The following is a 24,167-nucleotide window of genomic DNA, read 5'->3' as shown; positions in this document are numbered from 1 at the left end:
CCGTATGCACGACTTATTTAGGTCCCTGCGGTATTTCAGTCACTCACACGGATCTGCAATTCAATGAGGATCACCACCCCATTAGAACTAATCATGTCAGCTGTGTATCTGACAAAATAAACATTCAGAAACTGTGCTCCTAGGTTCATAACTTGTTTTTGCACTGGGATTTTTTTTTTCTTCTCTCCCTCATCCAGCATAAAGTTTAATAGTTTTTTAATATGAAATTGTAACATACAAAGAAATTCTCTGTATGCATTCCTCCGCGTATTTTGCCTCCCAACCAGAAACTGCAGCTGTTAGCTGAGCTTTAACTTGCTCCTTGGGAGTATGCTAAGTATGTTCTTAATAAATAAATATCATTCCACTAGCTAATGAGAGAATTAATGGCACAACTTATGGAAAACGGACGTAGAAGGATGGGGCAGGGGGAGAAGAAACTCAGCTTAGGGGGAAAATGACCAGATTACCTCTGGGAGTTTTGCCATATTAACATTTCTGGGTTTCTACTGGCAATCACAGGTCCCGGGTCCTAAAGATGAATGAGATGCATCCTGCCTGACCTCTGGTGCTGAGAGAGGTTCAGTTCTAAGGGGTGAATATGCAGCAACAGCACATATCAGCTTTCTGTGTGCCAGGGGGGTACTGGGGGGTCTTACAATCTAACCATATTGAATCTTCATAAAACTCTAAGTGGAATGCAGGAAGCAATTTATAATTTTATAAATGTGACATGTAAGGTTCAGAAAGGCTAAAAACTACCCCAAAATCACTATACTAGTCTCAGACTGCTATAACAAAATATCATAAACTGGGTGGCTTTATTTTCTCATGCTTCTGGAGGCTGAGAAGTCCAGCATCAAGGTTCCAGCTGATCTGTACCTGATTTGTACCTAAGGGTCCTCCTTCTGGCTTGCAGATGGCTGCCTTCTCACTGAGCTCTTGGGTGGCAGAAAGAGAGCAAACTCTCTTCTTACACCGGCATTAATCCCATCGTGACACCCCACTCTCATCTAAACCTACCTCCCAAAGTCCCCACCTTCAAAAAACCATTGCAGTGGGGCCCAGGGTTTCAACCTATGAACTTTGGCAGGGAAGGGGTAGGGGTGGGAGGAAAGGGGGAACGACACAATTCAGCTCAACAGCAGTCACGTACGGAGATAAATCAATATCAAGTCTGTCTGGCTCCAAAGCTGATGTCTTCTCTACTGTATGATACTGCCCAGGAGAGGAGGGTACCTCCTGATCATGGGTCTTCAAACTACTATGATCTGTAAAATCCTGTACCTAATGAGTGTTAAAGCAATCTAGGTTAACGTTTCTTCACATGCAGAGATCCCACTGTGTCCTTCACCTGCTTCCTACCGTCCACAGAATGAAGTCCAGTTGCCTTACCATTGTTTGAAGTTATGTATTTATTCATGACCAGATCCTAACTTCCCAGCCTCATTATTCAACATTCTCTGCCACTTACATGGACAGGTATGCCAAACAGAGTAAAGTTCTCCAAACACACACTACTACTCTTTTGCATGTGCCTGGAATGGAATGTTGTACCTACCAGGTATGTCTGTCTCCTTCAAAACCATGTGTCACCTCCTTTAGAATAGCTTCCACGACTCCCCTGCTTCTCTCCAGAGTTAATAACCTACTCTGTGTACTCCTTACGGATCATACATACTTCAACTTTTTCATTTATCATACTTTACTATAGTTTGTTTACTTTTCTCCCTAGACGTCTGTGAGCAAGGTGTGGAAGGGACTGGACACACACACACACATGTGCGCGCGCATCTCAATGGCCCTCTTCAAGCCTAGTGTGGTACCAAGAATATAGTAGGTGCTCAGTAAATTCTGAGTTTTTTTCCCCCGTCCCCAAGATTAATCACATGCTCATGAATGGGGGAGATAAGCTAGGCATCCAAGTATTTTGACTCCTAGTCTACCAAGATGCACAGGTCCCTACTAGACAGTTCCCTTACTAGAATTTTCTATCATACGGTCCTTCCATCTCCCCAGTACCACTCCTTCCCCACCCCCCACCCCCACCCCATAATGGCCAGGGATCCATGGAAGGGGGAATTGTACATGAGAGAGGCAGGAGCTGTGTGCCATGAGAGCTGGCCTTAATTTCCCCCAACTACTCAAGGCAACAGGACAGACACATTCACTTGGCCTATCCTGCCTTGGAAGGGAGCACTGAGCACGTTCTACTTCATTAAGGCAGCACTGTGGGGGGCTGAGGTTGCTCTTCAAGTTCATGCCTGGGCTGCAGCTCCGTTATCCCAACACATTCAGACTCCGGGAAGGGAGGGCGTGAGGGCAAGGAACACAGGGCTAGGACAGCCTGTCCTAACCCAGTGTCCCAGCCTCAACACAGGGCTCCAGCTTATCACAGGCTCCTGTGATTCATTAGTTAATGTGTAAAGCATTTGGAAAGTGGAAAGCTAATTAGAAGTGCTAAGTTATTTCATCTCTGCTGTAAAGGAAGCAATGTGAAGCCTAAGGAAAAATTCTCATGCAAATATTTTGGGGAGGCGTGTGCGGTGGAATGTAGCTCAGTGAATAGCCTCCATTGAAAGGCTAGATCTCAAAAAGAGAGGCCACTGATAAAAGAATGTGCCTCCATCCTCAATAAACAAACAGGAAGGTAAACAAGTGGGTGTGAGAAAAGTGGACAGGAAGAATCACTGAGGACTCACTTGAGATCTTTGAAAATCTCACTTTAGACAATAGGCTACCGGCCTTAAGGCTGTGTATGTCAGTGGGACCTTCAAGGTCTCAGGCTCATTAGAGAGCCTGGGAAAGCCTGTGTCCAAAAGGAACCCCTCCTAAATGTGAAAGCCTATTTTTTAGAGCTCAGAAACATTTGGTAAAGCAAATTCCTGGGGCATGGGAGTTTTCGCATGCAGCGGCTTTGGGGAAAGGGGGCAAAACCACCTGTATTGCCTTCTCGCCTCACAGTTCACGTAGCAGGGCCAATCAACTCATTTTCCTGTTCTCTGAACTCTGTTGACTCAAGCTCAGCAAAACCAGGCTCTTTTCTTTTGCAAAGGAAGCATCTGGTTCCAAGTCATAAAAGAGAAACCCAGAACCCATTGCTGACTGTTTGATAAGCACCTGGGAGGGCACATGGAGGGCACTGTTTCACAGAGTTCCCTTGCAATTACAAAGGCACATGTCCTCCAACTCAGTCTTTGCAGAATTCTAGTTTACCGGGAGAAAGTTGACCCAGCCCGTGGGAGCTGGTCTGCACAAAACTCCAGTATGTCTGCATGAATCCTGGACTCAGACAGATGGCTAAAATGACATGATCACTACTCTCTCTCTCTCTCTCTCTCTCTCTCACACACACACAGACACTTACACAGTATATATGTTTCTTACACACATGGGGAGCAAGTATAGAGGAAAGGCCCCGTAAAAAGACAAGCATCAAGATATGAAGGGAGTCAAGTGCAACAACAGGAGTTAAAAGCACATGAAACCCAGCAGAGAGTAGGAAAAAGGAATATGTCAAATACTGTTAACGGTTTACCTATTATTGATGGCCCCTTCCTTCTTGAGGCAGTTTTGTTTAGGGAGGACAATGTAACCAGCCCACGGCAACAGATCATGATTTTAGCCGATCAAGATAATTCTGTGCTAGCTTTCCCAGCATTCTGTGCTGCTAAAGATTAAAATGGAATCCAATTTTAGTCAGACCTGAACAGAAATTTGCTAACAGGAAACAGGGGAGGAGTATGGCAGGACCATTGTTTCCCTGATGTCAGAGGAATAGTGGAGAAGGATATGGGCATAATATCTGGAGCCGCAGCAGCCATTCTGCAACCAGAGGCACCAGGCACGAGGATGAATGGACAACATGCTGAGGATGGTGTAGTAGAATCTCTGAAAGAGCATGGGCTCCCGCTGGCATCATACAGCAGATGAAATAAGGCCAACAGCCACTCAGAATTTCACGTCAGGAAAATAACTCCAGTTGGCTTAGGCCACGCTCAAGTGAGTTTTTTTCTAGGAGGTAGAGGGCACTGCCTTCATTGCATAGATGAAGGCACTGAATTTTAAAGGCTAATGTCCAAGATCACGCTGATGAATGGCATAGCCAGGATGTGAAAATAGGTCTATCCTCCTCTTTAATTCATATTCTTTTCCCCTTTCGCCCCCACAAAGAAATCAGGCCATGAGTACCAAATATGTTTCCCTTGGTATCTTGGAACTTCTGCCGATCAGAAGCATCATCATCAAGAGCCATCTAAAGACTGGGAATTTTGACAGCAATTCTGCAACCAAAACTAGGGTTTCCTGGCTTCGTTGAAAGGCTATCATCAAATTCAGACCTCACTCCTCTCAATTCTCTGTACAAATTCTCACCTTCTGTTTTCTAGCTTTCCTCCCACCTCATTTTTTGGGCCCCCTTTTCCCACGATCCCAAGGCTAATTTAACGGATACCAGATTTTTTACCCTTCTTCTTCCGTAAAATCGAATTATTTCCTATGCAGGCTCCCTCTTATCATACCCTTCTCCGTGGCCACTGATCTCGTTTTAATACTGAGAAGAGGCAAGTGAGGAAGGAGCCAGTATTTATTGAGCACCTATTGTGTGCCAAATCCCAAGTAGGCACCTAATTCTTTCAATAATCATCCATTTGCTGTAACTAAGAAGCTTCCCCAAATCTTTCTGGAGCAAGGCAAAAACCAACCAAACAAAAAAGACTAACACCGCACGAACACACAGAGTTAAAGGTAATGGGATTACAGAAGCATAAGAATGGAGGGAGAAAAGGAGACCAGTATCTAGAACTGATGCCCTTACTTTGTCCAGAAGTGAAGTGTGTGGCTGAGGACATCTCAAAGGTGCTGCTAAATTAAAAACTGAAAGACTGTATAATGGGGGTAACAACAATAATGGGTCTGCCTACTTAATGGTTGCTCTTAAGATCAAATGAGAAAATAGTTTGTAATCCAGAAAATAAAATATGAGTTTAGTTAGGGGCGCCTGGGTGGCTCAGTCTATTGGGCAACTGACTTCAGCTCAGGTCATGATCTCACGGTTTGTGGGTTCGAGCCCCGCGTTGGGCTCTGTGATGACAGCTCAGAGCCTGGAGGCTGTTTCGGATTCTGTGTCTCCCTCTCTCTCTCTGCCTCTCCCCCACTCACGCTCTGTCTCCGTGTCTCTCTCAAAAATGAACGTTAAAAAAAATATATAAATATGAATTCAGTTATCAACCAAACAATAAAAGCTATCATTTGTTGAATGCTTAGTTGGAGTCAAGCATTTACTTTCTCTACACCAACAGAACTAAGACTTAAAACAACCATTAGAGATCACATAATCATCATTCTACAGTTAATAAACCAGACTAGAAAAAATTGAATTACCAAGAAAAAAGAAAAAAAAAATAACCAAAAAATGAAAACATATACTGCTTCTAACTGAACGAATAAAGTTCTACCCAAGTTCTGAAAAGGAAGCCCACAATCTCAGCTGCTCTGCTATCTGGTCTCTGGGCAGAGTCTAGCTGTTCTCACAGATGTGGACCAACATCATTAGTAAAGGTCTTTTTCCCAGACAGGATGACAGAATGAGCCTAGTCTTATTTTACAGATGCATGAACTACTAGGAAACTGGTCTTCAGAAAGACCAAGTGAGGCATCGGTCCTCACACGATTCCTAGGCTTCTGATTCCTTGATGTAAGAGGAGGAGTCAATCTTAGGCCATCTTAAAGAGAAAATGGTCAATAACTTTTCACTAACAGTAAGTAAGCATGCAGATGGCATTTGGGAAAGAGAAGTTTGAGAGACAAACCGGTTCAAATCCTGGCTACCTCAATGGCCTGGGACGAAGGTACTCTTCTGAAACGCCAGTTTCCTCATCTGTAAAATGGGGATAACAGCACCAATCTCAGACGACTCTGAGTCCGGTAGCAAGTTCAGGCACAGAACCTGGCACATGTGGGTACTTAAGACACAGTATTCATTTGACCAGTAAGTCTTCTTAACTTCGTCCAAAGTCACAAGGAAATGAAATTTTGTCTGTCATTGTATGGGCTTGTAACTGAAATGCTCAAATTCAATTCTAACTAGAAAGGGGAAGCTACTTTTTTTTTTTTTTTTTTGCCTCTAAGAAATCTTAGTTTCCTGCCTTTGCAGCTCTCTGACTGCTCCCTGAACTTCTGTGGGTACCCAACCTCCTACAGGCAGAAAGCACGGGGCACGTTGGGGAGGAGGCAGAGAAGGCTTCAGCTAACTTGAGTGTAATCTCAGGCGACCTTGGTGCCCTGGGCAAGGGCATTACACAAGGAGGGGGAGTTTCTTGGAAATGAAGGGTGACGGAGCTATAGGACATGACTGCGTATCTGGTTGGTCCAGAGAAGACAGAACTCAATAAACATGTTGCTCTTCCTAGGAGGGGCGAAATAAAGCCTTATCTACCAGCTCATGCATAGCATAAATGGGCAAAAATTAAAGGTAGGGGGGTAAAAAAAAGGGTGAATTACATGAAAACCAGAATCATATCATCACATCAAAATTAGATATGGGTAGAAAAATGGTTTAGCCTTTCTGCCCCCTTCCACTCTTTGAAAAGTTCTTATACTATGGTCTCAAAGCCTCTTAGGCAAATTAGGCAAATCTTATTGTAACTGGCATCACGCTGCATTATTAATGTTGTTGTTGTCATTACTATTATTATTATTTTAAATGTCTATTCATTTTTGGGGGGGGGCAGAGAGAGAGGGAGACAGAGGATCTGAAGCAGGCTGTGCACTGACAGCAATGAGCCCTATGTGGGGTTCGACCTCACAAACCGTGATATTATGACCTGAGCTGAAGTCGGACGCTCAACCGACTGAGCCACCCAGGCACCCCACTATTATTGTTTTTTTAAACATCTGTGTCTTCTACTAGTCTCTGAACAACTTGAGGAGAATTGTTACATCCTACATTCTGTAGGTGTTGGGAATACTATAAGAAATGGTGAGTAAGCAAAGAAAGGAACTTATGAAGAGTTTTGTGGATTGCCTATGCTTTTGTCTCTCAAGCAGAACTTCAGGAATATGACACAGAATGTCAACAGATGGAAATGCTCTCCATATTCGCTGCCTCCCCACGTTCCTTATGCATCCCCACCAGAGGCAGACAATGGGTGACATGCCCATAATTTAGCCATGCAGGGACCTCTCTAGATCAGGGGGTTTCCAGCACAGTGAAGTGTGTGGCTTGTGCCTACGTTTATAAATTTCATGAAGCAAAGGCAGTGAAGTCACACTGCTCGCAGGCCGAGCAGCTAAATGATTTATTAAGCAAAGGTTACAGCACCTGTGCCTTTTTGTCAACAAATCAGGCCCATGCCATGCCAAGCGATTCTTCTAATAACCCAAATGGTAATTTGGTTTTAAATAGCATTTCAGATACCACAATTCTGTTGATGCAGAACAGTGATAGATTTGGGTGGCAGGGAAGAAATGCCTGTTTTTAATATTGTTTGCACTCATTTTTCATCTTAAAGAATTAGTTCTCATTGGAGTTCTGCAGGTTAAGCATTTTATTTGAACATTCTGATTAAACTAGAACCTGAATCAAAATGAGTTCTTTGCTCAGTCCTTCTGTGTGGGAATTGGTATTTCTATTTATTACCTGATGATGAAATATTAACTTTTTCCTCTAAATAAATGCATCCTCTTAATGGCTCTCGTTTTCAGGGATCAGATTAAATTATGGGATGCAATTGAAATAGCCATTGGCTTTCTGCTATTTGAGATGAGAGCATGTTCTCTATTATATTATATCATTCAGTGGGCGTGCAGGGGACATTAATAGTGTCCAAAGTGAAGTAAAAACTCTATGCCCCAGAGACTTCTCTATACATTAATATCAACTGTTCCTAGGACAAATTTGAAAAATAAGAGATTTGGGGTGGGACCAAGCGGTCATGGTGTCTCAAAACAGACGGATGTTCTGAAAGCTGTAGGGAGATGGCCACCCCTATTTTAATGAGTTACGAAGTGGGGGATGCAGAGGGATACGAGTCAAATAATGATAGTAGCAGAGGTAGCAGGCAAGTGAGGCAGAAGAATGGGACAGATAACTTGGCAGGAATGTTCGAACGCAGCCACGAGCTGCGGTGAAATGTACAATGCAATTGCAAGATGGTTTGAAAGAAAACTAGCTCAAGGCAAGGCTAAAAAGAAGGCGATTCCATCTCAGTGAAGGGAGGAATTCACTGGAGGAAAAAAAAAAACAGACTGGAAGGGAAGGAGGAGAAAAAATGGCTTTCAATTATCCACGTTATCTTTCCCTACCAATCATTACAGATGATGAATTGGTGCAATAAAAGCCAATATTCAATTTTTCCAATTTACATGGAAAGAAGGCCATAATATATTGTTAAAGGGAAGAAACAGCAAGTTATCAAACGGGGTATGTAATATGATCTCATTTTTGCAATATACTTGTATGCATAGAAACAGTCTGCATGGATTTATATGGAAATGTTAACAGTAGGACTACAAGTGATTTTTATTATTTTTCCCATCTGTATTTTCCACAATTAACATGCATCATGACTGTAATGAGAGAAAGTCATTATTTTTAAACTTTCTTATGAATCATTTAGATTCAAGCAATGTATGCTGACTACCCACTATGTGCTGGGCATGAGAATCGGTACTTTGAGAGAGGTCAGCACACAATTACTGTGGATTTTGTTGATAAACTGCCTACTTTTCCTATTTGCTTTACAGAATTTCACGCTCTTCAGAGGTGAAAGGGCCATCGGAGTTTATCGAACGATTACATTTTAAAAGTTGTGGTGAAACACACATAACATAAACTGGACTGTCTTAAACTAATTTTAAGTGGACAGTTTAGTGTTATTCAGTACGGTCACGCTGCTGCGCAGTCATCACCACCAACCATCTCCAGAACTCTTTTCATCTTGCAAAATGGAAACTCCATACCCTTTAAACAACAACTCTCCATCCCGCCATCCTCCCATCCCGCAGCCACCCTTCTATTTTCTCTATGAGTCTGACTCCTTCAGGAACCTCACATACATGGGATCATATAGTATTTGTCCCTTCAGGACTGGCATCTTTCACTTAGCATGACATCGTCAAGGTTCATCCGTGTAGCATACGGCAGAATTTCCTTCATTTTTAAGGCCAGATCATATGCACTATACCACATTAAAATGGTGTAGGCACAACAAAATGTATATGCCATATTTTGTTTATCCTATGTGTCTGTGGATGGAGACCTGGGTTGCTTCCACCTTTTGTCTATTGTGAATAATGCCAAGTACGTGGGCGTACCAATACCTCTTCAAGACCTTGCTTTCCATCTCTTGGATATATACTGGTGATTAGATTTTAATACGGTCTCAGATTTAAAAGCAGGGAGCATGCTCATAGTATTCCAGAGCTGAGCATCAGTCAGTGTGGCTCACCAACATGTGAGGCCTTCGTGAAGCACAATGGTTAGAGAAAACAGGCCTTGCAGTCAGCAAACTGGGTACAAATTCTTCCTCTACTTCTCACTGCTTATGGCCATGGGAGAATGAATAATCTCTTTAGGTCTCAGTTTCCACATATAGAGTGGAGATAATTGTAGCTACCCTATTGGGGTGGCTGCAAAGATTAGCTGGGAAATGTACCTAAGGTACTTAGTACACAGAAAATGCTCAATGAATAGAAGCTCTATATAATTAAAGAATACTTTTTTAAAAGTTGTTGTTGGTTTTTTAAGATTTATTTTGAGAGAGAAAGAGAGAGAGAGCTGGGGAAGGGCAGAGAAAGAGAGGGAGAGAGAATCACAAGCAGGCTCTGCATGGTCAGCACAGAGTCTGATGTGGGGCTCAGACTCACGAACGGCAAGATCATGACCTGAGCCAAAACCAAGAGTTGGACGCTTAACCGACTGCGCCACCCAAGTGCCCCAAGAGTACTTTTTATAAACAAAGTTCCTACTTTCTTTATAAACTGCAAGCTGCCTATTTAAAAGGTCTACACAGTCGTTCAAGTTCTATCTGCTACAAAACAACAGAGACCATATCTAATCTGTCTCCTATAAGTCAATGCTTCAGTTATGTTGAAGAGATTTCCACTGGGAACTGGTCTTTTGGAGAAAGGGACACCATTTGACCTTGCGTTTGTTCATGCATTTGTGTACCTCTTCTGCATTTGTAAAGGTCAAGTACCTGCTTGGTTGACCCTTCAATTTTACTTCTCTAAAGGTAGAAAGCAAAATGTCGTCTCTCCAGAAAACTTTTCTATAATTCAGTTAATACACATTTCATGCCTCATCAACAAAAGCATCAAAGGTAGAAAAAAATGCAAGCTTGTGTAGAAAATTACTAATCTGCAGGCCATGTTCAAATTAGGTCTTAAAAAATTCCTGTAAAAAAAGAAAAACCAGACTCACTTCTGAACTAATGTCTTCTCAAAAAGGAGATTATTTTTTAAGAATATGACCATTTTTATCTACACCTATACATGTCTAACACTTTAAATGGTTCCGGAAAGTAGTTCCTTTTTTTTTTTTTTTTTTAAAGAGTTAACATATACTCCTTAAAATTAAAAGATTTTGAGCATAGGGGCACCTGGGTGGCTCAGTCAGTTAAACCAAGCGACCCTTGGTTTTGGCTCAGATCATGCTCTCACAGTTTGTGAGTTTGAGCTCTGCACCGGGCTGGGTTCTGCACTGACAGCTAGGAACCTATTTGGGATTCTTTCTCCCTCTCTCCCTGCCCCTCCTCTGCTTGCGCTCTCTCTCTCTCTCTCTCTCTCTCTCTCTCAAAATAAATAAATAAATAAATAAAAATTAAAAAAAAAAGATTTTGAGCGTATCATTTTTACCTTAGGATATATACACACACATTTTTTTTTTTTTAAATGACAACTCCATTAGTACAGTTTCTCATAAGACAATTGGGATGGTTTTCTTCAAGATGAATGTGGCAGGTGTAACTGTGGTAAGAAACATTTAAGCTGTTGTCCCTATGATGCCAAATATTTAACAGACACCAAAAAAAATTCAGTTCCAGATGCCAAAATTGGGTCTAAATGACATCATTCATCCAGATGCGTGGAGAATCTGGATTTTTAAGAATTGAATTTTTGCGGTCAACATCATGAAGACTCAGTTTCTGGGTTAAATAAGGCATTTGTGAAACAAAGCCTTTTGGAATATAACACGTTTTGATTATAGAGAAACAAATTGAAAGGAACACAGGGTACCATTTCAGTGCTATGAATCACAGATTGTATAAAAAAATACTATGTAAAGTACAAACAGGACATTTCCAAACTGCATATTTGAGGTTCTTAATGAAGTAACCCAAGCACTCTGGGGCTTCAAGAAAAGCAATCATTCAATATAGAGCCACTGTCCCCGGTTCCCCCCTCTCACTGAACTTGAACACATGAGCCAAAAGTACAAAATCAAATTTTAATGCATCTGAGGTAATTATTCAACTTCCAATTCACCAGTTAGGCATTTGAAGGTGTAGGAAAATAAGCAATAAACCGGAACAATTTTATGGCAGGTCCAGAGTAGATGTTAATCCCAGAAGCCAAGGATATGCCCGCTTCAGGAGGAACAGCAGAAGTGGGAAATTCAAGAGTTAACCTGCTGCCTCCCCTTTTTGCTCCCCTTCCCCTCCCAGCTGCCTCCTCTGAGGATGTACTTTCTGTGACCCCGCTTTGGCGTAAGGAAGGCTTCAGATGCAATGTAGTTTCACCTGCACTGTCGACACAGCAATAAACTAACATCCTTTACAGAGTGAGCAAATGGACCCAGGAAGGCAAATCTATCCCGTTGATAAGCATCTGGTCATATTCTTATAAACAAAGATGAGTAGTTACAAATTTGGCATCTGGAGATTACACACCCAGGCATATGCACAAAATATCCCAGGGAATTTTTTCAAACAACATGCTGAGAACCTCACAAAGAACATACTTTATGTCAATTATGATAGTATATAGTTCCATTCTAATTAGGAAATCAGAGAGTAGTTCCTTTCCAAACTTTAACCTAATTCTATTTCACAAACTTCAAATATCTCTACATCTACTACCTTTGAACTCCAAAAGCCTCTCACTGTTTCTTAATGAACAGCAGCCATTTCAAAACTTTTAAAAGGGATTTCTTCTCCTTGACCTATACTAGGACAAAACACAACTGTCTACTGAAAAACAAGCTCTAGATGTCGTCGTACACTCTTTTCTCAATCACCTACCTCAACATATGACATTATAGTCGCATATGTCCCCTCCCACCCCGCTGCACCTTGCTCTCTAGTGGCCAGCGTAACCAGTAACAAATATCACCTATTTCTGCACCAACACCAGCAACTTAATAGGACTCAGAAACCCTCTCTTTTCTTTTCTTTTTTCAGAAAGTTTGCCAGGTTCCTGGGGACCCTATAGTGAATACGGAAGAGTGGCTGGTTCCCCCATTCCCTGGATGCACTCTGATTTTAACAGCAACCAGAGTGGACTTTTCCGGGTAGAGGTATACTTCCATCTGCTTGCATGCAGAGAGACCAGAATTCCTAGACAAGGAAACACGCTATCTAGCACTGGGAAACCTTTCTCGCCACCGCAAAAGGAGTTCTGGCACAGAAGCCTTCCTCTTCTACCCTCGATACGAGAAACGAAAAATCGCAGACAGCGTTTTCCACGATTTCTGAGAACACAGGGAAATGTGGCTGTAGGGCCAGGAAGGTTGGGGTCAGGAGGAAAGGGGACCAAACAGGGGCTGGGAAATGCAGCCTGTTGTGCCAAAAGACGAATTACAATGCACCTGATGAATAAAACAAGCTGCACCACATACAGAAAAGATGAGAGCGGCCCACCTGTGTCTGTTGAGGGATATTTACAAAGCTTGGATCCCGTGGTCCAACACTGACGAATCGGTTTGCGGGGGAGGTGCTGGGTGTCGAGTAGGCTGTGAAGGGAAGGGACACATGCGTTCAGGAAGCAGCACGAGATTGCACACACAAACAACACCAAAACACACAGTCTCTGAGCCTACGCAGCTGATTAACAAGGAAATGTGCAAACACTGTAGCTAGCAAAAGGGATCTGGCTAGCAAGGGCATTTGAGACAGTCATAAAAGGGAAGGGGTGTTGGCTTCTAAAGACTGTTGGAGTAAAACGATGTCAAATTGGTGCTCAGATGAGTTCTTTTCTCCTTCCGTCATACAAATTAGAACATGCAGGACATTTTTGCAAACTATACTTTCTGAGTTAAACATGAGCTCAGGAGTCAGAAAGAGATATCCTAGTCCTTACGGCACAGGGAGAGAGAAATTAGGTAGAAAGGAGGAGGAAAGCAGTTCATTTTACAACCTTGCTTTTCACACTATTGCATTCCCCAAAATCATGAGACATTCCTGTGCCTCTATAGCTAAATACTGAAGAGGAGTCTTTATAGAAGAAATTAATGGGTTCTCCAGAAAGGAGGTGGAAAACCATTTAGAACCAGCTGTCTTTATAGGTCCCAGGAGAGTGTCTAGAATCTCTATGATGCACGAAATGTGCTTAAAATATTAATATTTGGGGGTGCCTGAGTAGCTCAGTCGGTTAAGTGTCCGACTTCAGCTCAGGTCATGATCTCACAGCTCGTGGGTTTGAGCCCTGCGTTGGGCTCTATGTTGACAGCTCAGAGCCTAGAACCTGCTTTGGATTCTGTGTCTCCCTCTCTCTCTGCCCTCCCCCCTCTCAAATATAAATAAATATTTAAAAAACATTAACATCTAGTCTTCCGAGCCTAGAACCTTTCTGTTAAAGGTACAAACTATCAAGATCCTGTGTAAACCAAGCTATCACCCTGGAACCACACTTCAGTTTCCTATCCTTTCACAGTAAAGTTTTGTTGTTGGTTTTTATATATACAGAACTGTATATATATTTTGGGTTTTACATTTATATTTGAGAGCTTCACTCTAGTTTAGTGAGAAAAAAACTCAGAGGCTTTGGTGTTTTGTTGGCTTATAAATCCAAATGTGCATTGGTGTCCTGCAATACCCTTCTCTATCACAAACTCCCAATATTTATTCGCATTCTTTCTTTGTACTAGAACTTTCAGATAGACTCTTGTTTCATTTCAAATCTGTTAACAATGCTTGTAAAAGGGGCCAAATTTTTCGAACGAACTCTAGACACACACCATCTAAAAGATGAAAAGGGTCTTCAATTTTGAAAAAGCACAGATAACTGAGGGAATCATACCAAATCCCTTTGCCAGATTTCTTTTTTCCTTTTTGGCATCATCTGCTTTGTTTTTGATTTTCTGTTTTACAGAAAACCGCTCAGACTTCTTGTTTCTTTTGTGAAGCACAAAAGATATCTAAAGATAAAATTTCCACCAGTTTGGCCCAAGTCCTGTTGGTCATCTTTGGTAAGAGCTAAGTCACCCCCACCGATCTGTGATGGTCGCATGGTGTGGCTGTGTTAAACCAGCATGGAACAGTGGATGGACATGAGGATCCTCTGATGTCTAGTAATAAGAAAGTTTTGTTGTAGTATTTGTTTTAGAAGGATTTGTCCAGTAATAGCTTTATATAAAACAATCTAGATGTATGATATGTTATACTGTCTAGTCATGTGAATCTACTGATTTCCTTCCCAGCCCATCCAACGTTAGACTAAATTGAACACAATGGAAAAATACCTGTCGATGTAGCCTTTCTGTATGTACCTCTCACTCACTGGTATGGCAGAAATTTAAGTTTTTAAAAGTTCAGTAAAAGAATTTTTGTTAATTGCTTTATTCAGCCTAGTGCTTTGCTTCGAGATGGTTTAAGAAGTTTCCATAGAAAATTATTATTGAAAATGATGGACTATAATTACCTGGTAGTGAATTTACCTGCTCCTAGGGCATAAAGAGGATGTGGGAGAGATAAGGAGGAAGCTAGTAGATGAAATAACCTGTCAAACCTCTCAGTGGTTGGTTGGGGGGGGGGGCGGGGGGAGTGTTCCTTCACACGTGAATAGAATGGGAGGGTGAGAAGGAACAATAAAAGTATGAGGAGTATGCAAAAGGTACGAGACTAAGTGATTGATGACAGACGCAGAGATCTGAATCCTAGAGAACTGTGTGTGCAGGTCTGCACTGGTCACAACAGACACACCACAGGATTTCCTATGATGCTTTTGCCGCACTGGTGACTTCAGAAACAAGCACGCTGACTGATCCCAGGATTCATGTTTTGTTTGTTTGTTTGTTTGTAAGTTTGTTTGTTTGCTTTTACTAAACCCGGAAAGGCTTGCACTCCATTCCATTCTCTATTGTTTGCCAGACCTAAATGGTGCCATTTGGAAGGTTTAGCATACAAATAATTTAGCCACTCAAAACTGCTAACAACTGGCTACTTTTTCTTCTTCAGGCATAGAGACAAACTTTGAATTCTCAATTTCAAAATATCCCAGAAGGCCTTTAATGCTTTCATAGGCATCCTAAAACTGTTTCAAAGTTTAGTCTGGTCTTTAAAACAAGAGCAACAGTGAGAGAGGTGGTAGTGTGTTAGCATTAAAAAAAAAAAAAAAAAAAAAGAGAGAGAAGGAAAAGAAAAGGAAAAAAAAAAAAAGGATATTACAACTACAAAAACCTGGGAATCTCTGAGTACCCAACTCATCAAATGGAAGAAATGGTGCCCAGGGAAATTTATTCTATAGAAATGTAGCTTCTGGGAAAACTCAAGGACACAGGGAAAACAAGGGAAGGAAGAAAGAAAGTCTGACTCATCTTCCATTATGGTAGTTACAATAGCCAGCGTGTTCACCTACAACAGGATGTAGTTCCAGAAATGAGGTGACATTAGTTAAATTTGATTTTTCCAAAGAAAAAGTGGAATAAGGGAGTTATACTATTGAATAAAAACCTCAATTGCAACTTTTTATTAAAACAACCACATATACCATAGCAAATCAATTATACATGCATAGTTAAGAGCTTTCAACATGAATATAAAATCAAGTAAAGGGGGCAATGTGGTAATTAATTATATACAACTGTATTTATTATGCTATTATATCACATTCATATCTTTCTTAATTATAATTCGGGCGTTATTTACAGCAGCAATAATCAAATGCTGCAGAAAGAGCTTCAGGGAATCATGAAATCCAGAAAATAATTTTCTGGGAAGATTATTATAGGCATTTTTTTGAGGATTCTGGAGGGATGATTCAGGGGCATTTGACAATTTTCTGATAAAGTCAATCAGGAAAGGGAAATCAATTTGCTTATATAATCTCATTGTAAAAGTCCTCATGGCAAAGATGACTATTAGAAATCAAATTATTGATTATTTGCTTCTGAAGCAGAAGCTTTGTTTGTTGTTGTTGTTGTTTTTGCTTTTTTTTTTTAAGCAAGTCTTCTTACCCACATGAGCAGTATCATCATGGACTATTTTCCTAATGTTATGGATGAACATTCCTATGAGAAGCTTTCACCATTTTATTGGCACTAATAAGATCATATTTTTCCTCTTTCTACTGTATTTCTTCCCATTATCCAATAGTCTTACTTTGGCCTTAGCCATAGTGATAAGTATCAAAATCCTAGACCAGAATTTGATCCTATATCCAGAAAATCCCATTCTTCTGCGTTACCCACTTACCATACACGTTGCTAATTATATTATCCTTCACTTAGTGCAAATCCTGTCTTAGTATGGTCAGTTGGAAGGATGGCTCAAGAACTGTTCATTCTTTATAAGTAATACTTTTACAAGGCCTCTTGAGGATGCCAGAATCTATCTCTAGCGGGGACTATGAGGCGGGCATGAGGCAGTGGGCAGGACAGTGGCAGAGATTGCCCTTTAAATCTGCTCTTTACCACTGTGCAGGTAGGTGTTCCCTGGGAGAACTTAGCCTTTTTGTCTTCAGAAATGATGTAACTGACTGCCTGCAAGCCTAAAAGAATTCCTACGTTTATTGTTCCCAAGGTGTAAGGCTTTGTTTTGTTTTGTTTCTTTTTCTCAATGAGAAGATGTAAGGGATGTGTCCAGATAAAGAAATCATGATATTTCCACATAAATCCATTTTGAGTCTGCAATGGCCTTCACCTATAAAATCAAATCTGACCACGGTGTTAACAAGGTGGTCAAACTGTCTTGAACAAAGATGCTTGGAGCCTTCCTTGTTTTTGGGGAAAAAAAAATATGACCGAAGAAAAAGATATTAAAATATTTGTACCATTGTCAGTTGACATTTCCTTAAGTTAAAAACTGTATCATTAAAATCACCCAAATCTGACAAACGAGAAAATTAAAAGGAGGCAGACAGAATCAAGGTCTAGTTCAAATTTAGCAACCACTAAAATATGTGTAATCACTGAAAGGGCAAAAAGGGAGAACATTTAGACAGATGTCTTTGCGGGGAGTGAGTGTAAAGGGAGAGCTGCCTTTTGGTTGAAGCCTCATCAGGACTCCCACAGGGAGGGAGTGCCCACAGGGAGTGCCCACAGGGAGGCTGAGGGGCTGATTCCCCTCTAGCTGAACTACCTGAGGGGAGCGATGGCCAGCCCCCCTGCCCTGACTAGGGGGAAGTGACACAGTGAGGCACGTTGGCAGAAAAGAAAATGTAAGAGACCTGGTGAGCTTTGAGGCTCTGTATTTGCTTCCACACACAGGAAGCAATGAAGTCCCCTAAACCTTGGTAGCCTGGCCTACAAACTGGCACGGAGTTTGCAGAGAGATCTGGGTTCTGTTTCATCAGACTCCAACTCTACAGAAGGAGTGAACATCCCCTTTTTCATTCCCTTAAACTCTACCAAGTCTAACCTCTAGAGTGCCACAAAGAGAGATATTTTAATATATTTAAATATTCATATTCATTCTCCCTCTCCATCTGTCTCTCTGTCTCTCTGTCTGTCTCTCATGAACACCTGCTCTGTGCCAGGCTCTGTACTGAGCACTATGGGAAAGCCAAAGATGAGCAAGACACAGTGCTATCTGAGAATGCTAGCATCTAGTGGTGAGAGAGGAGTGTAAAAAATGAAAATATGGTATTAAAGGTGATACAAATAAAACTCGGTGAGATGTAAAAGGACAGAAAAGGGACACACAGGAAAAGCTGTGCAGAGGAAATAGGGATGGCTTTTGCGACATGCTGTAAAAGATGGCGTGGGCTGACAGGTTCAGATGGATGGGGGGAGAGGGTCCCACAGGAAGCAGCATGGGCAGAGGCGTGGAAGCAGGAACTGGAGGCAGGAATCCGAGGATCAATCACAGAGGGAAAGGAGAAAAGACAGGACAGTGCAAACCACGTTTTGCCATTTAGCTCAGGAAGGTAACATGTTAAGAATCAGAAACCTGAACTATTTGAAAACGGAGGGGAAAAAGTCCATTGAAATTGTTTTTCTTTTAAGAAGAAGAATAAATAATTCATAAAATGAACAAAGTTATCAACTTCCCATTCTGAACACCACTAAGATCGCTTGACCTCCCCACACTCGAAACTTTTCCCTTCATATCTCAAATATCAATAGGCACGTCACATGTTCCCTCGTTTTCAGAAACTCAGACATACTCACATGTGGGGATTTCCCTCCAAAAAATACCTAGTCAAAAATTCAATTTCATAGACTTTAATGTGACTCTACCACCTGCCCAGGAATGTGCTCGTTATTGGACAGAGGTAATCAAAGCAAGTTCAGGAATGCAGACTTGAACAGATCCCTGTGTATTCAAGTTGCAATTTTATTAAATGTTTATCAGTGACACCTGACAGTGAAGAAAAAGTGCATGAGACAGCGTTCAGTGGCAAACTTGAAACAGTGAGATGATTAAGCACCTAACTGAAATAGTTTCTAGAATCTTAACTGCACTATTACATTATTAAAAAAAAAAAAAAAGAGAGAAGCCCCGTGAGAAAACTTTCATTTCTTAAAAAAAAAAAATGCAGTAACTATCAGGAAATAGATTGGCTAATTTCTAAATGAAACCCATTACAGTTTAACTCATTTAGGAACTTGAACAGCACTATTTCTTGCAAGGTCACAAAGAAATGCTGGAGGATATTGGCGTGTTTTTCCTTTAAAGAAATCTATTGGTATCGACAACTTTACAGGGCCTGGGTTAGCATTATTCATATCATTATATAGCCCAGGAAACACATACAGCTTTTCCTACACATGATCCAGTATTCAGAGATTTAGAAATTCCCACATGATTGGCTGGATATTGTAGTTGTCATCCAGATGTTTGGAATCTAGAAGATAACCACACTGAATTTCCAGTATTTTGATCACATCTGTGCAGTTACCTCCTTCTATTATCTCTGTAAATCTTTTGTCTGCACAAACAAGTTACCAACAACAACAACAAAAAAGACACAGCCCTCAGGGCATGAAATTAAAACCTACTTATTGCTAGTAAATTATTACAGAACAACACACCCATAATCTTTGTTCCTGAAAAGCTAATGAATTCGAACTTTAATATATTAGCATTACTTAACATGTATGGGAACAATTTGCATGACATGTCTAATGTGCCAGTAGTTCACAAAAATCTTGAGAAGAAGCAATTTAGCCAGATGGTTTTGCTCTGCTGGCATTTCTATTTGTATTAAGGATCCTCACAGGGAGGCAGGGGCTCTAGCTACATCATGATTTGGGGTAAAATATGCAGAAAGGAAGGTATAAGACCATTCATGTGTTTACACAGACAGAAGGGGATCAGAACACGTAAACCGGAGACGCTTTGACCTTCTGCTACCCAAATCTGTGTCATAAGCAGGCGCTTTATACTATTTCTTATATGCAGTCTATTTAAACTGCCTAGAACACTGTTTTTCATAATAGCTGTAAAGGATAAGAATACAGACTTGTTTCAGTTAATTTAAATTTACTTCTGGTGGCTAATCTAAATTCGAAAACTGTCATTTATTTTTATGTATACGCTGTGTGCTGTCCAATTGATAGAACATATATATTGATCTGAAGCAACAATGTACATGAGGAGGCACAGGTGAAAGTTATATTAAATAGCCATAGGGAATAAACTGGATTCAACTGGGGTTTACTAAAAAAAGAAACTTAGATCAATATATTGGATTGCTCCCTTTTGAAAGGCTTCTGCAGCCTCTCCAAAGGCAGTGTAACTCTGGAAACCTACTTCTGGGAATTTATCCTCAAAAAATACTTAAAGGTACAGATAAAGATGTTCATTACAGTATTACTTATAAAGAGGAACAAATTGGAACCACCTTATATGTTAGTGCTTCACTCATATGTTGAAGTATTTTGCAGTCATTAAACACATTTTAAAATAACAATGGCATCATGACATGTTTATAATAGGAGATAAAACGAATAAAACCGGTTTACCAAATGGTATATGTATACATATAGACACACATATGCACACACACATATATCATGATCAATTATGTTTAAAATATGCACAGAAAATGACTGGGAGATAAGCACAGAAAGCGGTTATCTCTGAAGAACGGCATTGTAAATGATTTTTAAATAATGTCCAGTAGTTTTTAATCTTAAATAAACATAAACAGAACCTGAAAACCCAAGTAACACTTTTGTTTTTCCAGCAGTGCAAGGTAGGTAGAAAATGAATTTTAGAACCAGAAAATCCTGGATTGAATGCATTCAATCTCTTCCTTGAAATGTGATCTTGGCAAGCCAATTAACCTCTCTCAGCTCCTACATATAAAGACTCCAGCATAATAAATATCATTTACTCACACAGGCATGGCCCTTTAAGGCGTCATCCCTCTGCGTATATCTAATGGGTTACATTTTCTACAGAAGCCATTCAGAAAGTAATCCCTAAGACAGGCTTAGCCAGCAAGATGGGAAATCTCCCAAATTCCATTATACTGAATATTAAAAGGATTGAAGAAAAATGCCAAAGGCATCCAATCGGGGACTATTGATTCCAATATCTGATTAAGGGTATTACACTCTGAGACATCTGCCTTCTAACACTTAAAATAAAAAATCCAATCAAGGGTTAATGTTATGATCAGACTCATAAGTAACTTATAAATCGGTACAACCCAGCTGATTGGTGATGTATACCAAAATGAATAGTCACACTGTTGGTACTAGTGATTCCAATTGTAGCAATCTATCCTAATGAAATTATTAAAGTTGGGGACAAAACGTATTTTCAAAAATATGCAGGAACCTATTTCATAGATTGGGACAAAAGTTAATGTTCTAGAGCAGAGGAATAAGTACAAATTGTTTAAAATCACATTTTCTAATTTTTTTATGAAATAAGAAAGGTGTAAAATACTAATTAATAGCATACAGAATATTATATTCAGCATGGTAGCAATCATCTTATGTATGTGTGTGTACATCTACATACAAATACACACATCAACATGCATTAAGGAGAAAATGCACCAAAATGTTAATAGTAGTTGATTATAGGAGAATATAATTTTATTTTTATTTATATGCTACCATATATATTAATTTTCTGAAGAGTATCTTAAAACTCATTTGTCATTTCTGTCATCTGAAAAAGTAAAAAGCTGAGGCAAAAGCAAGACTTGAACGGGTTATGAAAACCTAAATGAAGGGAACGACCTATTGCCTGTTCTCTCTGGTCACTCTTTCTTGACAACGTCCATCTCTTACTCCACTCTTGTTCCTCGACTTTTCACCAATTCAGTGTATGCAAGAGTCTGTTATTCTTGTAATAATATAAAAGTTCCTTATGGAGTGTCTTAGGGTTTTCAGAGGACAGATGTAGGTACAGTATTTTATCTCTAAACAAGGTATATATCCGCGTAGGGTAAGTACGAAGCATCAGAGTCCAACAGACCTGAGTTTGAAGCCCAGCTTCATCTCAGTTTCCTCTTTTTAAAAAGAGGACTAACAATCCCAATTTTGCAGATTTATAATCATAATCAAATGAAACTAAGGTAATGCTTATGAAAATACCTATCAAAGCACCTGCTTTCCAACAGTTATTTTTCCTTTGCATATTTAAACATGGTAAAATTACACTGTACACAGAAGAGGAATATTTTGCAAAAAGCATTTATGAAAAATTATGATTTAAGTAGTATGTGCCCATTTGTATTCAATGGGTTCCTAAACCAGAAATAGTGGCCAAATAATGGCAATGGAGAATGCAAATGCTAACCTTACACTTAACTCCCTGCTATAGGTGAGGGAAAAAGAATCCCTTCACCAGAAAGATCACACATTTTTTGCTATCATATCCAAAGTGCCGGTTAATATAGCTAAAATCTAGATGTATAAAAATTGCCAAGATTTTTATGGGATACCCCTCCCCACCCTGAGTTTTGGTCGCTGTAGTGATTAAGGTAGAAAGAAGAATTTCTGGATCATTAGACAAATATTTTTGAAAATAAAAAAACAATCATATTTGCTATAAAAGGGGGATTAAAAACTCAGTAATATCATTCTCTTTGGATAAGGTACCAAAGAGGTATCCTATGACAAACCAGTTTCTGTCTTTCAACACACAAGCAAATGTGTATATACATCTCCTCCCTATATGGTAGTATTCTGTACACACTTCTTAGCATTCTCCTTTGCTGACTTAACACAACCCCAAGATTATTCCATGAATTCATATAGATTTGTCTCTTTGTTTTTAAAGGGTTCCTAATGTATATAATGTTTGTAGATATTTAGGTTATTACTAATCTTCTATTATAATCAATGTTGCAATGAATACTTATACATCTGTGTTCAGGTCCAACTATGTTTGTCATTTACATTTAACATTTATGTACGTAAAGATATGTATGACTCACATATACTTTCATATACATGAAAAATTTAATTGTCTTCTGAAGTGGTTGAACCAATTTACAGTCCTCTAACAGTGCAAAAGACTGCCTATCTTCCACACACTTGCCAAGACTGTGGAAGATACTTTTTGATCTTTGCTGATCTGACGGGTAGAAATACCACCCAAGTCTTAATTTGTATTGTTCTTATGCTACATGAATGAGCCATCTTTCAAATGTTTTCCATTTCTCTATGTTTATACCGTTTCTTGGTCTTTCTATTGGACTGTTGGTGTTTACATAATTTAACCCTTTGTCACATGTGTGGCAAATATTTTTCCCACTTTCATTTTTGTCTTTTTGTTTGTTATTTTTTTCCATGCATAAATTTTTGATACTCTTAAAGTAGAATTTATCAGTCTTTCCTTTCATGGATTTTGGGTTTTATTTGTGTGTGTTATTTAGAAAGGCCTTCCCACCTCCAATATTATTTTAAAAATTGTTCTATATTTTCATGTGGCACTTAAGGCTTAACCTTTGTATGTTTGTTTTTTTACTCCAGCTAGAATTTATTTTGGTGTAAGGAATTTATTTTTTTTCCTGGACAAGTTACCCAGTTGTCTGGGTAACTTTATTGAATAATACTCTCCTTCCTCTCATATGAAATGCCACTATCATCAAATATTAAAATATTGCATATTATATAGGTCTCTTTCTAATTCAGAAGAATATAAAAAATTGAAATGTAACGGAGATAGCAGCAGAACTGGTAGAGAAATTAAAACCAGTGTGGAAAAACAAAACAAAACAAAACAAAAAATGATAGCAATGTGGAAATGGATTGCAATCAAGTTCCCTGGCACTAAATAACCTCAGACATTGAATTAAAAGTAGGTAAGAAAAAGAAGGAAGTTTTGGGATTGTTCTCTATCCTATCTGTAGAATTGGTTGCAAGAATCTATAATATAAAAACTTGTGGAAGTTTACAGCAAAGAATGGATTTTATTGAATGTAATTTAAAAAATTTAAAGGCAAAGAATAATGGAACAGTTCAGGCGTCACTAATGAAAAAGTGTTTTGTGAAAGGAAGCCACTAACTTATTTTTTCCCCCATTTTCTCTTGCAATTATCCATTGGTTTTTCTCTGAAAGAGGAAACAGTCCTTATGTCACCTAAAAATTGTGAAAATATGACATATCATTCACTAGCTTGTTCTGAATCCAATTATTGATTACAACAGTGTGTTATACATTTTAAGGAAAAGTGTTGGTGAAAAGGAGAGGGGTCATTATTTGGGTGGTAACTCAGAAAATAATTCTTCAAAGCACTCATCAACAGTCCAAGTTCTCGGGAGTCGTGGAGAATAAAGGAAATCTGCCTTGATCAACATCTCCTATTTTTCGTCTTTTTGC

The 24,167-nt window shown here is 39.7% G+C and overlaps 1 protein-coding gene across 10 annotated transcripts in view; it reads right to left on the bottom strand.

Moving 5' to 3' along the window:
• Nucleotides 1-24,167, bottom strand: part of NFIA (nuclear factor I A) — a 377,934-nt gene that overhangs the window by 25,304 nt on the left and 328,463 nt on the right. For 6 of the 10 annotated variants that reach the window (XM_045477608.1, XM_045477613.1, XM_045477606.1 and 3 more), the window contains one exon: nucleotides 12,861-12,952. The exons of the other annotated variants lie outside the window; for them this stretch is intronic. In XM_045477608.1, coding sequence (XP_045333564.1) covers nucleotides 12,861-12,952 — 92 coding nt within the window. The remainder of the gene's footprint in view (nucleotides 1-12,860; nucleotides 12,953-24,167) is intronic. 10 annotated transcript variants of the gene reach the window in all.

The sequence above is a fragment of the Leopardus geoffroyi genome, chromosome C1 (genome assembly GCF_018350155.1).
Source record: "Leopardus geoffroyi isolate Oge1 chromosome C1, O.geoffroyi_Oge1_pat1.0, whole genome shotgun sequence".
In the NCBI taxonomy this organism is placed as follows: domain Eukaryota; kingdom Metazoa; phylum Chordata; class Mammalia; order Carnivora; family Felidae; genus Leopardus; species Leopardus geoffroyi.
The sequence above is the reverse complement of the archived record's forward strand: the minus strand, read 5'-3'. Positions and strand labels throughout refer to the sequence as shown.